The sequence below is a fragment of the Mixophyes fleayi genome, chromosome 6 (assembly GCF_038048845.1).
Source record: "Mixophyes fleayi isolate aMixFle1 chromosome 6, aMixFle1.hap1, whole genome shotgun sequence".
Classification (NCBI taxonomy): Eukaryota; Metazoa; Chordata; class Amphibia; order Anura; family Limnodynastidae; genus Mixophyes; species Mixophyes fleayi.
Genome location: NC_134407.1, coordinates 185,971,020 through 185,988,700, shown reverse-complemented (window position 1 = coordinate 185,988,700; position 17,681 = coordinate 185,971,020). Strand labels below are relative to the sequence as shown.

The 17,681-nt window shown below is 40.3% G+C and overlaps 1 protein-coding gene across 3 annotated transcripts in view; it reads left to right on the top strand.

Moving 5' to 3' along the window:
- The window catches only part of PLCG1 (phospholipase C gamma 1), a 62,908-nt gene that overhangs the window by 27,998 nt on the left and 17,229 nt on the right, over window positions 1–17,681 (top strand). For all 3 annotated transcript variants that reach the window (XM_075177576.1, XM_075177577.1, XM_075177574.1), the window contains 11 exons: window positions 1,880–2,032; window positions 2,498–2,591; window positions 7,430–7,477; window positions 9,062–9,146; window positions 11,247–11,330; window positions 11,849–11,871; window positions 13,739–13,811; window positions 14,530–14,631; window positions 14,736–14,854; window positions 15,049–15,134; window positions 16,058–16,178. In XM_075177576.1, the coding sequence (XP_075033677.1) occupies window positions 1,880–2,032; window positions 2,498–2,591; window positions 7,430–7,477; window positions 9,062–9,146; window positions 11,247–11,330; window positions 11,849–11,871; window positions 13,739–13,811; window positions 14,530–14,631; window positions 14,736–14,854; window positions 15,049–15,134; window positions 16,058–16,178 (988 nt within the window). The remainder of the gene's footprint in view (window positions 1–1,879; window positions 2,033–2,497; window positions 2,592–7,429; window positions 7,478–9,061; window positions 9,147–11,246; window positions 11,331–11,848; window positions 11,872–13,738; window positions 13,812–14,529; window positions 14,632–14,735; window positions 14,855–15,048; window positions 15,135–16,057; window positions 16,179–17,681) is intronic.

The following is a 17,681-nucleotide window of genomic DNA, read 5'->3' as shown; positions in this document are numbered from 1 at the left end:
ATTAATTTCCAGTCATTTCCAGTCAATTTTTCCCAAGTGACAACACTGCTACCCCTCCTGTGTCTGTATGAGCAATGGCACCGAGCACTGCATCTGTGTCACTGGAGAGTGACAAGAACACTGCTACCCCTGTTTCTGAGTGAGCAATGGAACTGGATCTCCTAGGGAGGGAGCTACTTATGAAATAACCTGCGAGATCCAATGACGCAACAATTAAATTTTGCCTCGATTCAGATCCAAGGAAGCAGGAAACTACCGAGCTGGCTCGGTACTTGGATTGGTGATGTTTGAGGGAGGGGGGGTGTATGGTTTTCAGAAACCTGAGCCGGAGTATATCTACTATAGATGGTGCTGGTGCACTGTTGTGGTACTGTGTGGACAACTTTACCTAATGTGACTTTTGGTGAATTCAGAACACATTTGCAAATCCAGCTTACATTTCAAATTTATAAAATTCACATTTTTAATTTAGTATATAGGTGTCCTTATTACTGATGAGAATAACCTTTGTTAAAGTATGTGATTTTCACTATGTACTTATTGAGAATTGATATTGAAACCCAATTAAAGCATTAGTTACAGCTTTCCTAAAATGCAAGCAAACCTCAAAAATGTTCTTGGCTCTATTGTGCGTAGAACATATGCTTTGTTTTATGCTATCAGCCTCTGAAGGCAGTTACACCCTTTGTCTGCTCCCTGTTATATATAATATGTTTGTCCTGCTTTCCCTCAATGACATCAGATCCACCTCCTGTCACTAGACCACACCTCCCATTTGTTGTTTTGTGGGATGATTTTCACGCGTCAAAAACTGACAGAAGAGCTTTGGGGGAGAAAAGGTAATTATTAGACAAACAATGGCTCTCTGCTGGGCAAGTTTAAAGTGCTGCAACAAAAATATTACACATTCACCTTTAAAAATGTACATTATTATTATATTCATAGATTTGTAAGGCGTCACAGTGCTCTGCAGCACCGTACAGTAGGGAAAACAGTACTTACGTAAAACAGGGACATATATGGTAGACAAGATAAACGCAGACATGAAAACAAAGGGTATGAAGGACCCTGCTCATTAGAGAGCTTACATTCTAAGGGGAAGAGGGCACAGTTGACACAAGAGGAGCAAGTGTGGTTCAGAGAGGAGATTGGGACAGTTGTGAGGGTACATTAGTGTGAATAGTATTATCAGGTATAAGGTCACCTCTAATAAAGAGATGAATTTTCAGAAAGCATCAAAAGATTTGAAGTCTGTGAGAGAGCCTGATTGGGCGTGATAGGGAATTCCATAAGTGGGGAGCAGCACGGGAGAAGATTACATTCAACAAATATAAAGGTGTAATAGAGATTAGGTTTAGTGTGTGTGTGTTTAACCATAACTGGAATGCAGTTTTTGTTTGCAATTCATTATTTATTTCTATTTCTAGAACACGTGATGATTTATACAGCAATACCATTTCAACCTGTTCAGACAGGGCACTTTTTTTTTCCCCCTTGTAACTTAGGTGTATTTTATTGCAAAAATACTAATGAACTATACCTACAAATGTCTTTTTTTTTCTAGGTTGCAGAGAGATTCACACTTGGCATTACCACTTCATCCTCTGTATAATCAGAAAGAGAATTCCTGCTTTCTTTGCGTTTAGAACACGTTTTAAACTTCTAGTTTGCATCCTCTTTACTTTCCACATCCTGCTCCATTCAATCATGTAACATGTTTCAGTAAATGTGGGTGATGGATTAAATAACAAGATGGAGAAAGTGTTCATGTTTGTGGATCGGAGATCATGAATGTAGTGCACAGAGAGGTAGTGTCCTGTAGATGTTTGCTACGTGCTCCGTGTATAAGCTCACACTCGCAGGTCTTCTTTCTCCCCAGTGGACATCCGAGAGATCAAGGAGATTCGGCCAGGGAAGAATTCTCGGGACTTCGACCGCTACCAAGAAGATGCCACTGTGCGCCTGGAACCAGATCACTGCTTTGTCATCCTTTACGGAATGGAATTTAGACTTAAGACCTTGAGCCTGCAAGGTGAGTTACCTCGTGTGATGGGTGTAGAGCTACTCGGTAACCTTGAATGCCCTTTCAGCTAGGTAGCCAATGTCTATAAATTAACTAGAGGCACCTAATTGTTTTTGCCGTCATTCTCATTTCTCTCTATGGAAAAACCCACAGCCTGACTATTGATAGGATACTGCTGCCTCCTAGATTTGTCTACCTGACTTTGGCAGTGCATATATCTTGGGCATCGTGGTGGCTCAGTGGTTAGCATTTCTGCCTCACAGCACCTTAACCTGTGTGTGACTGTCTGTGTTTTGGAAGGGAATTTAGACCAATGGGGCAAGGATTGATGTAAATGACGAATATTCTCTGTACAACGCTGCAGAATTGGTGGTGCTATATAACTAAATGATGATATCTTTGTTCACGCCTGTCTTCCAGTGCTTTGATGGCACAACTGTAATGACATAACTTCTGTATTTTTCTCTCCTGCAGCCACGTCCGATGAGGAAGTAAATATGTGGATTAAAGGGTTAAACTGGTTGCTCCAGGATACACTTCAAGCCCCCACACCATTGCAGATAGAAAGGTAAAGAGGGGCCAATCTTTTGCTCTGTCTATCCCCTTTGTTGTAAAGCTAAGTTCACACACGCCAACGTTAGGCTAGTTTGCTGATATTGGCACAGTATGTCCTGAAAATATTTGTTTTGTAGACGACTGCTGTCGGCCTTTGTATGCTGTCGGTCGTCTGTTGACCATCCTAACAGGAACCAATGTAATCCACACAGAGTACCCTTGCCCAGTGTCACGATACTGGGGCTAACCTTTGCCTATGTACTCCTGCTGACAGGCTGAGTGTGGTCCTGAGCACTACCAGAGACTCCCCCCCCCCCCCCCCCCCCCCCAACCCCACCAAATCCACACTACCGGGCTGTACTTTAGCCTTATTTTCTAGTCCATTACTGCTTTCATGGATATGTTTTTTCTGAATGAAGACTATTATGTTTTTATTTTAATCTTTTATGAAAGAGCTATAGCACTTTTATGAACAATGAAACCTATTATAATATTGTAACATTACATAGAATGGTTAAACAACACCAAAAATAGCATACCCTTCAAGCCAAACATTGGAGTAGCTGGGACAGCGACAGCCTGGTGTATTATGGTTCAATCGCTCTCTTACTGCCGGCAGGTCAGTGGTCAAGCAAGGTGTCATCCTGCTTTTTTGCAGGCATAGACCAGCAGTAGCTGCAATCCCCAACAAATCCTGTCTCCAGAACCCTTTGTTGGTCCTTGGACTTCTATATTTTTGTATCTGCTCCAGTTTCCACTCTGGTGTGCTACATGAGGGGGGGGGGGGATCTATCCTCCCTGGCTAACCCGATTGGCAACTTAATCTCCAGGGTTGGTTGGGGGACCAGGTTTCTTCCCCTCTTTATCCCAAACCCCGTGCTGGTTATGGCTTCTTGAAGTCTGTGCTCTAAATCCATTGTGTGTCTTTATCGCCAATGAACAAAAGGGCCATAAACACTGAAAATACCATCAAATTCATTGTTCCCCTTTTAACCCATTGCTAGCTTTTCAGCTTTTTCCAGACACATACACTGGGTAGGGCCAGTACTTGGCGCAACCAAGGCAAAGGTCCACCTGAGACAATATTTGCCGGTCGGATTTCCCAGTGTGACTGTTATTACATATTTTTACAATGAGAATGCAAAAGTCCCATGGCATCATTTAAGAACACAGGGGACCACCGGCATTCTTCTTGAAGAGAGAGGGACATAGGCGGGCTTAACCTTTTATTAGTAATGTCTGGTATGGTACTCTTGTCACTGCCATTGCTCAGCCCTGTGTAGAATGGCAGAATTGCCTGGTGTGTGGCCAGAATAGGACACAACATTTTGTAATTAGCCAATGGAAAAGAACAAAAAATATTTATTTATTGTGAAATATACTGATCAGGCTTTTATATAAAGCATCTAAAAGTCTTAGCCTTTTGGCACTAAAAATATACGTAGTAACTTCTGTTAGATTCAAGAACAATTAAAAAGGGTGGGAGAAATTTATAACTGGACACATAGGGCTAGATTTACTAAATTGCGGGTTTGAAAAGTGGAGATGTTGTCTATAGCAACCAATCAGATTCTAGTTATTTAGTGCATTCTACAAAATTACAGCTACAATCTGATTGGTTGCTATAGGCAACATCTCCACTTTTTCAAATCCACAGTTTAGTAAATATACCCCATAGTGTCCTATCCAAGTGACAGGATCCGTTTCCATTATGGCACCTGTAAGTTGCTAAATTGGATGAGACCTGGCCTTTTGCCCCCCTGGTATGACTAGCGCCTGTTAGTGTGGTTGGAAAGGGACTGCACAAACTTTTCATCAGGGGTTATTTTCAGTCGTAGTTATTGGGCGAATTCTCTGCTGTTGCCTATGGTATGGAGGTATGTGTGGTCAGCATATGGATTTGAAGTAAATGATCGTTATGGGATTATGATATTCTGAGATAACTACTCTCTCTACTTTTTCTTAAACCACTGTAATAAATATCTTGTAATATATATGCATTGTACAATACAGTGTAGTTTAATTTTGTTTTTGGGGTTTTTTTTTTTGTTTTTTTTTAAACTTCCTAGTTTGGTCAGATGACTGTGCTAACTTCCATTTTGATTTTAGCAAATGCAAAACAGAATTTGTTTTAGAGTACATGGAAATGATGGTCAAAAGTTGTTATCCAAATAAATATTGGTGTTAAAATTATCAGTAATATTACAGTTCAGATGTCGTTAAAAACAGCTGTTACATATTAGAGCTTTTTGAAGAAATTGTTTTAAAACCATCTTTTCAAGAACAGTCAAAGGTTTGCAAACTCTCAAGAAACAGCAATAGTTTTATTTATTAATTCATCACATCAATAGGGACAAAAAATATATATTTCTTAAATAAACCAAAACAATAACCCTTATCTCATAGTAATTACTTCAATTTATGTTTTCCCCCCTTTTCTTCCTGGCAAAATCTACGTTTAAAGCAATTTTTAGTAATTTTGATTAGCCTTTTAGATGTTGATTTATGAATATGACAAGAAATATTTACTCAAGCTTTGCACAAGGATATTTACTTTACTAATGTAGTTTTTGCATAGTCATTTTTTTGACGCTCAAAGCTTTTATTACAGAGAAAAATAAATGAGAAAATAAAGGAGAGATTATTATTTATTCATTTAAGTGGGTGACAAACATTACTTTTTCCTTTTCTTTACATAAGAACATACAGTCAAGTCCATAAATACTGGGACAAAAGTAATGGGAAGGCATAGACATCACCAGACGCTGGGTTTCATCCCTGGTGATGCTCTGCCAGGCCTCTACTGCAAATGTCTTCAGTTACTGATTGTTGGGGCATTTTCCCTTCAGTTTTGTCTTCGTCAAGTGAAATGCATGCTCAATCAGATTCAGGTCAGGTGATTGACTTGGCCATTGCATAACATTCCACTTGTTGGCCTTGAAAAACTCTTTGGTTGCTTTTGCAGTATGCTTTGGGTCATTGTCCATCTGCACTGTGAAGCGCTGTCCAATGAGTTCTGAAGCATTTGACTGAATATGAGCAGATAATATTGCCGAAACACTTCAGAATTCATCCTGCTGCTTTTGTCAGCAGTCACATCTTCAATAAGTACAAGGGAACCAGTTCCATTGGCAGCCATACATGCCTACGACATGACACTACCCCCACCATGCTTCACTGATGAGGTGCTATGTTTTTTATCATGAGCAGTTCCTTTCCTTCTCCATACTCTTCTCTTCCCATCACTCTGGTACAAGTTGATCTTTGTCTCATCTGTCCATAGGATGTTGTTCCAGAACTGCAATGGCTTTTTTAGATGATGTTTGCCAAACTCTAATCTGGTCTTCCTGCTTTTGTGGCTCACAAATGGTTTACATCTTGTGGTGAACCCTCTATATTCACTCTTGTGAAGTCTTCTCTTGATTGTTGACTTTGACACATATACACCTACCTCCTGGAGAGTGTTCTTGATTTGGCCAACTGTTGTGAAGGGGTTTTTCTTCACCAGGGAAAAATTCTTCTGTCATCCACCACAGTTGTTTTCCGTGGTCTTCTGGGTCTTTTGGTGTTGCTGAGCTCTCCTGTGCTTTCTTTCTTTTTAAGAATGTTCCAACCAGTTGATTTGGCCATACCTAATGTTTTTGCTATCTCTCTGATGGGTTTGTTTTGATTTTTCAGCCTAATGATGGCTTGCTTCACTGATAGTGACAGGTCTTTGGATCTCTTATTGAGTCGACAGCAACAGATTCCAAATGCAAATGTCACACCTAGAATCAACTCCAGACCTTTTACCTGCTCAATTGATGATGAAATAACGAGGGAATAGCCCACACATGTCCATGAAATAGCTTTTGAGTCTATTGTCCCATTACTTTTGGTCCCTTAAAAGGTGGGAGGCACATATAGAAACGCTTGTAATTCCTACACCGTTCACCTGATTTGGATGTAAATACCTTCAAATTAAAGCTGAAAGTCTGCAGTTAAAGCACATTTTGTAAGTTTCATTTCAAATCCATTCTGGTGGTGGTGTATAGAGCCCAAAATATGAGAATTGTGTTGATGTCCCAATATTTATGGACTTGACTGTTTTACAATGTCCTCAAACAATATGTAAATTTTATTCAAACAGCCTCTAATTGTAAACGCTTTTGTAGCATAAGAATACACAGAGTGTTGACAGAAACGAGGGCCCCAAGGTCTAGTTCTTTCCAAGTATGCACCCATGTAATATTAACACTGATACAAGAGCGCACAAACTATTACTTTTGCTCTGAAAAAACAGATCAAATATGTATCGTATATATGGTAGAAAATGTGATTCATTATTTCATTCACCTATCTAATGTATTGGGCTATTTGTATGCAATTACTGGTGCAAGTGTTAATTTATTCTCACTTGTAGAGGACCACTATTAATAGTAGTGCTCAAGTGAATTGCAAAATAAATGACTTTTCATGGATATGTAATTTCCCTTAAACTATATGAAGAAGTACCACTACTGAAACAAGGGTGTAAATAATTTGTACTAAACACTGTCCAACGACCCCCCCCCCCCCCACCCCCTCCTGCACTAAAAGTTTAGTTATTAAAGGTAGGGTGTGCTGCTCCAAAGTTGACAAACTCATTAAAAAAGCCTGCACAGAAGGGCTAGGTAGGGTAGTTATACATTAATGTGCATACAAGGGCTAAATATAAATGGTACCGTAGACCGATAGGCTGAATTGCTTGGAGAACCAGAAAGCCGCAAGCATCCTGCCCAACCACCAGTTGGTTCAAGAGCGGACACCCCTGGACTGATCTACTGGATGAGTGGATATTACATTAATCTTTTTTGTTCTCTCCCCATACAGGTGGCTACGGAAACAGTTCTACTCATTGGACAGAAATCGAGAAGACAAGTGAGTTTGTGGGATTGCCCTAATTAATGTCTGTCCGATGGATCTGGGACACATCTATCAATAGATCCGTTGTAAGGCCAATAATCCTCAACATACAATCAATGATATCGGATAAAGATTTGGCTGCATTATCTTGGCACACAGTATATACTGCGATAGTGCAGCTAATATTGGGTAGTCGCCCTTAATGTATGTGGTCAAGAGAGTGGCAACTACAGTTTAATGCCAAAAATGCAAAATCATGCACCTGGGTCTCAAAAACCCAAAGGCTAAATATAGTATGAGCGAGACTATAATGGAAACTACTGAGGAGGAAAGGGATCTAGGAGTCACTATTTCAGGTGACTTAAAGGCAGGTAATCAAAGTAACAAAGCAATGAGGCAGGCAAGTCAGATGCTTGGTTGCATAGGGAGAGGAATCCGTAGCATAAAGAAGAAGTAATAATGTCATTGGTACGGCCTCATCTAGAATACGGTGTTCAGTTCTGGAGGCCATATCTCCAGAAGCATGTAAATACATTAGAGACTGTACAAAGAAGAGCAACTAAACTGGTGTATGGTCTACAGCACAAAACTTACCTGGAAAGACTCAAAGATCTTAATATGTATAGTTTGAAGCAGAGAAGGGAAATGTGGGACATGATAGAAACTTTCAAATATATCAAGGGTTTGAACAAGGTACATGAGGGAAACATTCTACAAAGGAAGAGAAGTACTAGAACACGAGGACATGTACTGACACTGGGGGGAAGTAGGTTCAGAGGGAATTTGAGGAAAAACTACTTCACAGTAAGGGTAGTGGATAAGTGGAATATCCTCCCATCAGAGGTGGTAGAGACTTGTACAGTAGAGCAATTTAAACATGATTGGGATAGACATAAGGATATCCTTATAAAGATTAAAGGACCAAATAAGGTTTGAGGTCACCCTCGGTTAAAAATTGGGCAGACTAGATGGGCCAAGCGGTTCTTATCCGTCGTCAAATTCTGTTTCTGTCAACCATGACTGTCCATCATTTACTTAACTAAACCTCTTATGCTTCTGGAGAAGACTTTCGCTTTTGTGCTACATGGCCCCACTCACGGTTATCCGACCCCTCAGTGTGCTCGGTATATTTGTTTGACATCCTGCTCCCTGCTGGAGACAGAGCCGGGATCCTTGTTCCCCATGTACACAGAGGCTGTGGCTGCAGCTGCCTCCAAGGAGGCCACAGAAACCACTAGAGGGGGTGGCAGCAGTGACATTTGAGCTCACTGGGTCCAGCAGTAGAACTGAGATAAAGTTGCAGTAGATGGTCTCCTATACTTTATGTGAAGTACAGTCATCTCTAACTGCCGGCTGCATGACAACAATAACTAACTTAAGTTGCATGATCTCTAATTTTGTTCTTTTTGTTAGTATTACACTTTTTCTAGACACGTAATTGTCATGTTGGCCCCTCTGTCTGCTGTCGCTCCCTTCCCGAGATTAACCCACAAATAGAAATGGAGGGGGCAGATGAGGCTTTCAGTGCTTCGTAAGAAAGGTCTTGCAGGGACCAAATCATTGTGCTATAATCATTGTTTTGATGTTCACTCTTCTTAGGATCTCAATCAAGGACTTGAAGAATATGCTATTGCAGGTCAACTACCGCGTTCCAGGCATGAGGTTTTTACGTGACCGATTGATGGTGAGTGAGCGATTGACATGTTCCCTGACACACAGACATTGTACTATGTTCTTTACTGGTGCTGGTCTTTCTCATTTTATCCCCGACTCTTTCATCATGTACGTTTATACTAGTCCCTCACTAATTTCACTCTTCTGCTCTTAAAGGAACATGAACCTGAATTTTATTTTTTTTTTTAGTTTGTTTTATTTTATGCAATAGAATTATTATGAAAATCCTGTCTGGATTTTGTCCCCCAAAATTGCCACAAATACCTTATTTATGTTTTGCATGGAGATAGTGTGCATGGCTCAAAGCAGCTAAATGTAGGTTTAGGGTGGTACAGATTAGATCTACGATGAGCCTGATAGATGGCATAGGATTTGCCTGACGCAGGACCACAAAAGGACCGCAAGTCATGTCTTGCTACATTGCGTATACAAATAAACGTGAGTAGTCGAGATCTTATGTAATACATGGATGTTCGTCTTAGAAGGGAGTTAAACAAAGTAATCAAACCTGACAAGCTAAAAAAACAGCCAATATAATATAGAAGTCTCTGAAAGTCTCAGAGAATGGGTGTGCAGCCTCTCTTGGGCAATCTTCATACTTTGGAGCAAACATGCGATACCTAGTTAGTTTGGAATCCAGTTTGTTGGAAAATCTGAAGATCATTCCCTGACTAGGGTGCAGATGGAATGTTACTGGATGCAGACATTCCTTTATCTTGAAGTGAACGCACACTACTACATTCCTTGGGGGCTGGTTCCGTAAAGGTTTTGTGTTTAGTGCTCAATGCTCTTGGTCTAATTGGAGATCTGCTTATGAAGCACCTCCTGTTGGAAGAGGCGTTCCAAGTACTTAATAAGAGTATCATTATTTAATATGCCAGGAACCATCTCTTAAACAGCAGCTGTTGTCCTATTACATACTGGGCTTGGTCCTGTCGGAGGCTATGGGACTGTTCTGCCTAATCGCCATCATCATCATTTATTTATATAGCGCCACTAATTCCGCAGAGCTGTACAGAGAACTCACTCACATCAGTCCCTGCCCCATTGGAGCTTACAGTCTAAATTCCCTAACACACACACACACACACGTCAATTTGTTAGCAGCCAATTAACCTACCAGTATGGTTTTTTTGGAGTGTGGGAGGAAAACGGAGCACCCGGAGGAAACCCACGCAAAACACAGGGAGAACATACAAACTCCTTACAGATAAGGCCATGGTCCGGAATTGAACTCATGACCCCTGTGCTGTGAGGCAGAAGTGCTAACCACTATGCCACTGTGCTGCCCCTAATGGTTACATTTCTTCTCCTGTTTCCCATGTGATAAATCCTCTCTCCTGCAAACTCCTATGTGTCTGTTTTGGTGTACATTCCATGCCATAAGATCTGCCAGTGCAATCTTTGAATAAAAAATAATTTAAAAAAATAAATAATAGTTGGTCATTGAGATATTTTTGATGCTGTTCCTACAAAAACGGTTTTATAAGTCCTCTATCTTATCTTTTTGAGGCTCATGAGCTCTTGTTCTGCAGCTCAGGATACTTGCAGATGTTCTCTATTTTGTGTGCAGGAGTATCTATACCAGCACCCAGTGTACTAATTTCCAATCAGAAGTTGCCTATTAGGACTCTGGTTTCAGATCATATAGTAGCTTTCTAGACCAAACTCAGGAGGGGGGGAAGGGGTTCTTCAAGTCAGAAGTGGTGGATATTCTTAAGGATTGTGATCCTTTCTTTTGGAAAAAAGCTGAAGATAACTGATTATTTTGTTGTTTATTGTTGGTGCAACATAACATTGTAAGTGATATCTGAGGGGATGTTGAAGGCAGACAAGTGTTTTTCCTTTTGAGGCATGATTGCCTATAAACTGAAATTAGAAATTGACATATGGGTTTCCATAAGCCCCCGTAGACCCGAGACATTTTCAAAGGAGTCTGTATATGAATACAGTCAGTGTTTCTGAAAATCTGCCATTTTTCTGTGCTTCTAGATATCTGCATTAGAAGATGCATTTGAATGCTGAATCAGGCATTTAAACAAATTACCATTGGTCTAATGTGTCGCACTCTGTGTCTCATCTTTTAATACGTTTGTGTCTCGCTTTTCAGGAAGTGGAGCAGAGAAACCAGGAGATTAACTATGCTCAGTTCGCTCAGCTGTACCGATCCCTCATGTACAATGCACAGAAGACGGTATGTATTGTAGATTAATCAAAACCAACACCTCTATTTAAGCTACCTGTTTTCTAAACCATTAATGGCATTTCCCAAAATATTGAGTCGGGCTATCCAGCCAGACCAGAATGCTGAGTATACACCTTTCTTATTTTTACCCCATTTGGTAAATGATTGCAGTACAGATATTTACTTGTGATTGTGGGGTTTTTGTTTGTTTTTTTTAGGTTTTTTTTTTTATTTGATAATACACGTGTTTTTTTTATTTGCTGAATTAAACAAATAAAATAAAACCTACTGAAAAATAAATAGAAGATAAACTACAAATGAATATGGACCAAAAGAGTGATTGATTAATTACATTAGATTCTGCTACTTTTTGCAAGGGGTTCAGAATGCCATGTGACTCATGGTATAGTTGAATTATCCTGTGAACCAGCATAACTAATAAAGGGAGTGTTCTGGTATTATGACTGCAGACTGCATTGTGTACAACAGAGCCGACCAACCTCACTTCTTGTGCCTTCTGCTTTCAGATGCCGCTTCCGTTCTTGGAAAGGTGAGTGTGTTTAAACTGATTTTATATGTATTTAATACTAAACCAAACCATGCTAGGATAAATGTGCTGTAGAACAAACTAACTTACGGGAATAAAAAATGCAAATAAATTTTATGCATACATCAGTAGTCAGCCTATAATCAGATCATAACGAGATCAAAATATGAAAGAGAAAAAGAAAAGGGTTTGCAAAGTGAAATTTGTTTTTGGATTTATTGTCGAAACAGTTGATCTCCTGCTCACCCTTCACACGTAGTGAAGGGTGCCATTCATTACACAATGCTCCTGATTTACTTCATAGCTATCCAACCACTCCTTTTAATTATCTCTACTTTTGACACATCTGTCCCACAAATCTTTGACCTCTGCTTTTCTCACGATTTCTTCTTCTGGTAAACTAATTTGGTCATTGGGCTTCCAGCGCAACTTCTACACTGACGACCTCTCTTCCCCTTCTCTACTGTCTTGTGTGACCAACTGTCTTTCTGCTATTTCCACATGGACATCCTAACGCTACCCATTTCATAACATAGCTCAACTACCCTCCAATCTCCCTCATATCAACAACAACACAATGTCCTGGTCTCCAAAGCCTACTGTCTTTGTGCCATCCTTCTGCTTTACTCCTTGCTAGAGTATTCCCCTTTTTCTGACCCAAGATGCAGCAGAAACTCCCCTGCTTTTTCTCATTATCTCCCACCTCAACTAGGGACAACTATCTCTTAGGCTGGGTACACACTACAGGTTTTTCAGCCGATTATCGGGCCAGCCACATGGTAAACAACCGTTCGGACAGATATCTCATTAGTGTGTATCGTTTGATTTTTAAACTGGACTAAAAATCTCGTTCAACGATGGAACGATGTTGTTCCAATTCTACAGTGTGTATGCACTCAGAACCAGCAGTGTCCATAGATCTCTATGGAGTGTGCAGTGTGTATGACTCACGACCGGCAGTGTCCATAGATCTCTATGTAGTGTGCAGAGACACCATCTTTTCAGCCGATGGTTATGACAGATGAAGAGCACAGATCTGAAGGAAAATCTTGTGAGATGTGTTTAGTGTGTACACATGAATCGGCTGCTGATCGGGGCATTTCTTTTTCTTCCAGTTGTTGGTAAAATCGTTAACGATATTGCATTGGGAGAAATTTCCTGTAGTGTGTACTCAGCCTAACTTGGCCTACAAGACTCTTGTGACATTACCCACCTATTCAGTTCCTTACCACGCTTGATAAGGCTGTGCCACAGCTTTCAAATCTTCATAAGTTCTCTATCGACCCACCTCTTTATCAGAGCCTCCTCTACTCCGACCTATGCTACTCATACTAGTACACCAACTGGGCCAAATTCTAATCTCCACTCATACTCGCTCCTTTTGTCTCGGCTCTGCCCTTTTCTCACTATGTTGTAAGCTATCTCTCTCTACCTTTGTTTTCATGTCTGCATTTATTTTGTTTATCTTGTATGTCCCTGTTTTATGTATGTCCTGTTTTCCTCACTGTACTGTTCTGCGGTCCATTGCAAATGAAAAGATAATAGTCATGATCTAAAACATCATTTTTGCTTTTTATTTTATCAGTATTAACTTGTAACCTCATCCACACGTCTTGGTTTTTGGTCATCTGAAGCCTCTTTTCCTCTCTGGTCAGAATACAAATGACTAATAATGTGATGTCACTGAAAGAGAGCATAGCTGAGCTATTGCTGGGGTTGGAGAATATGAAAGTCAATTTGCATGCATGATTAATGCAGACCTCAATACCTAACCATACTTAATTAGCTTGTAAAATATTCTCTTATATACGGGGATATGAGACTGGTTGAATGGGAAGACTGTTTTTTCAACTCTGTTTTTTTATATCAGAGGTGGGGAGCGTCCAGAACTGTACCGGGTGTCACTCCTGGACTTCCAGAATTTTCTCCTGGATTATCAGAAGGTAAATATCCATGATTGCCTCTGTATGGGAATGGAGACAGACTGAGGGGGTGGAGAGGAGTTATATTGATTCGTGTGTGTGTGTGTGTGTGCACATGTTTGGAGTTGTATGTGTAGTGTTAGGGAGAAAGTCATGTCTTTGATATATTATGATATATTATGTTGGCCATGATACCAGAATTGCCTATACCTGCCATTTAGCTTTAGTATTATAATACTCTCTAAAGCAGTGTTTCTTAACTCCATTCCTCACGCACCCTTAACAGCTCATATATTTAGGATTTCTGTCTGTGGAACAGGTAGTCTACCTGGTTGGGTCAGTAATTATATGAAGTCACCTGTGCATGATTAACGAAATGCTGAAAATATGAGCGGTTGGGGGGGTGTGAGGACTGGAGGTAACAAACGCTGCTCTATAGTCTTTGGTCTTTAAATGTTGGAACGTTGCATGATTCCTGACTTTATCTCCTAGTCCGCGGTTCTGCGACCAAGCACTTTAACACGGTAATAAAGTTACAGCTCCCAGGAATCCTTGGTGACCGTTGACCATGTGGTTGTTGGCCGAGGGACATGAGAGTTGTACCTGAAAGCAGTGTCAGTGTTTCAGGTTGCTGTCTTCCTGCGGGTGTACACGTGGTTCTCCGGCTCTCCTCCTCTCACCGTGATTTCCTCCTCTCACCGTGATTTCCTCCTCTCACCATGGTTTCCTCTCATTGCAGGAGACGTGGGCAGCTAATCAGCTTCAGGTACAAGAGTTTATGTTCCACTTCCTGCGTGACCCTCTGAGGGAGATAGAGGAGCCATACTTCACCCTGGAGGAGGTATGTCCAATGCAAATGGCTGTGTGCTTTTCTAAGTTTGACTTAATTTTCCGTGTTGTTCCCCCGTTTCTGTATATAACTTATCTCTTGTTCTGTCTCTGCAGTTTGTCACATTCCTGTTCTCCAAGGAGAACAGTGTATGGGAATCAACACTGGACACTGTGTGTCCCCAGAATATGGACAACCCCCTGTCCCATTACTGGATCTCCTCTTCCCACAACACGTAAGATATAGTTTTGTCTCCGTCACTCAGAATCCTGTTACCTTCTATATCAGTCACTCTGTTCCCAATATGTCTTCATGACCTATTCTGAGTGTTCTCTTGCTCGCTGTACTTCTCTTCTGCTTTCACCCTCTTACACAGTTTAATTGCTAAAAGCTCTTTTATTTTATTGTTGACTGTTCCTCTACCCACAGATACCTAACAGGGGACCAGTTCTCCAGTGAATCCTCTCTTGAAGCGTATGCCCGCTGTTTGCGGATGGGGTGCCGTTGTATAGAATGTAAGTTGGAAGCGCCACCTTGTGGATGTCCTTCTTATAGAGATACCAGTATGTACAGATTAATATAGATATAAAACCTTACAAGTTGTGACATTTCCAGAAAGTGATACAATACAAGGACATTCAGGGTTATTTTGCCATCTCCTATATCCTGGCTTCTACTCTACTCTCTTTATACAGTGCTATCCAAATTTTACAAGGATTTTCTATAAAAAAAAAAATAATTTAAACCAGTTTGAGTTTCTCTTTCTTTCAATTCTTATGACTCTGCCCCACAATATACTTCTAATTTAGAACATTTGTTCTTATTTCTTAACAAATGTTTTATTTTTTTAGTAGGACTCAAGCACAACACCCTGTTTTTTTGCCCGCTGCCAAAATTACCTAGTTTGAGTACAAAAGCGAAAAAACTTTGGATTTTACAAGACATAAAAAAAAATATATTCTTTCTTTTTCTTAAACTTTGACGAATTGGTAACACTAGCCAATCATTCTATACTCCCACTTGTTTTAATAAATACAATTATGGAGAGTAAGGGATAGGATTTTGCAGTATAAGAAAAAAACCCTTATTTACAGAGCATAATTAGCCTTTTACTTTGTTTTGTTTTTTTTTGTAAATAAAGCTTCCTGTTCTTGAATTTACTCAAGGGACGCCCCTTGTGGTAACATCAGAAAATGTGTGACTTTAGTTATGTTTGATGGTATATTATATTCCTCTCTTTCTAATGTACACAACCCCAGTAGGGGTAATAAAGTATACATGGTGCTATTTGGTTCTGAGGTAATTGTTAACGGTTATTTGCGTGGATGACCTTTTTGGAAGTTATTATCTTCCATTTATGTATTCAGTCATTTCTGACGTATCTCCGGTATGACTCATAGAGCGTTGGTCACAATATCACATGACTGTTCTGTTTCAGTGGATTGCTGGGATGGACCAGATGGCATGCCCGTCATATATCATGGACATACCCTTACCACCAAAATAAAGTTTTCCGAAGTTCTCTTCACCATCAAAGAACACGCCTTTGTCACATCCGAGTAAGTAGGAGGTTGTGGGGTCCGGGCAGCAGTCATTATGGGCTGTTGTGTTCTGAATTTAATGCTGGCTGTGATATTCTTTCTAGCTGGGGATTTTAGTTGTCTTATTGTAGGGTACTGGGAATAAAACATATTTTGACTGAAGTGCGTTAATATGAGTTACTGATCTTCTTTAGTCCCAATTTACCTTGACTAAAAAGGATTTTTAGGACTGGTTGATAAAATTGACCAAACCTATGTTTACTTGGTGCGATAGTGGTTGACCATATTTATGTTACTTCCTTAATATGGTGACTCAGTAGGGTGAAATGCTGGTGGACTGGAGCACCGAATGTCCACCAGCTATATTTAAGTTGATAAGTTGAGAACCTTCTCAATACAACATTGAATCATTAGCTACTACAATGAAAATAGAGATAATACGAAGAGGTGTGTCTGTGACAACAGTATGGTTAGGTTTTGGTTTTTGGAAAGCTGCATGTTTTTGTTTTGATCTTCTTCCTTCTTCCTTCTTTCTTCCAAATAAAAACATTAGGAAGTCCACAGGAAACTCTCTAAAGTGCTATTGGGTATGTGGCCTAATTTATGATGCCAAAATCTGGCCAGCCTGTATTGTTTGAGCTTACCACAAAGAAGTTTCCATTACAAGATTCAGCAGTATCCACTACATCAAGCCTGGCCAACCTGCAGTTCTCCAGGTGTTGTGAAACTACAAGTCCCAGCATACCTTGCCAGCAATGGCTGGCTATCTACTGGCAAAGCATGCTGGGGCTTGTAGTTTTGCAATACCTGGAGAGCCACCGGTTGGCCAGGCCTGCACTACATGAACAAGTCATTATTCACAGCACCCCCCCCAGCCCCAACATATATTATATTAAAGTATATACGTCATGATCAACTCCTTTTTTCAAAAGAAGTCACCAGTATCTAAAATACACAGCATTCTACAATGCCTCCAATACCCATAGTGACTTACAGCCTAAAATATGCAGTATCCCCAGCTTCTAAGTTATTATAGCTCCAAAGCATCATACCATTACGTATTCTATTAGGGAGCATGCAGAAGAAAAGTAGTTTGTTTTGTACTCTGTTATGGGCTCGATTTTTACATCCATTTAGAGCTGCAGAAAGATTGGGTCTCTTCTTACACCAAAATAACCCACAGAAATTAATATTGAAAGCAAAAGGCCAACCTCTTACCACAGAAAGTGGTAAGAGATAAGCGTTTGGCCTTTTGATGTGAGGTTTACACTTTGCAGATTGTGTATCTTCTCTCCACACACCTGGGTGCAGTTCTAGGTTAGTTGGGGAATTATATGGAGTGCATAAAATGGGCCTAAGGTGCATCATGTTATAGGAAACTAGTATTGTGTCCTTGGGACATCCTGGCCTGTCCCACTTTCAGATATAACATTAATATACTGCCTACATCAATAGCTGTCAGACCACGTTAAAAATCAGTTATACAGTATGGGATATGAACATTCTTCGGGGAGATGGTGA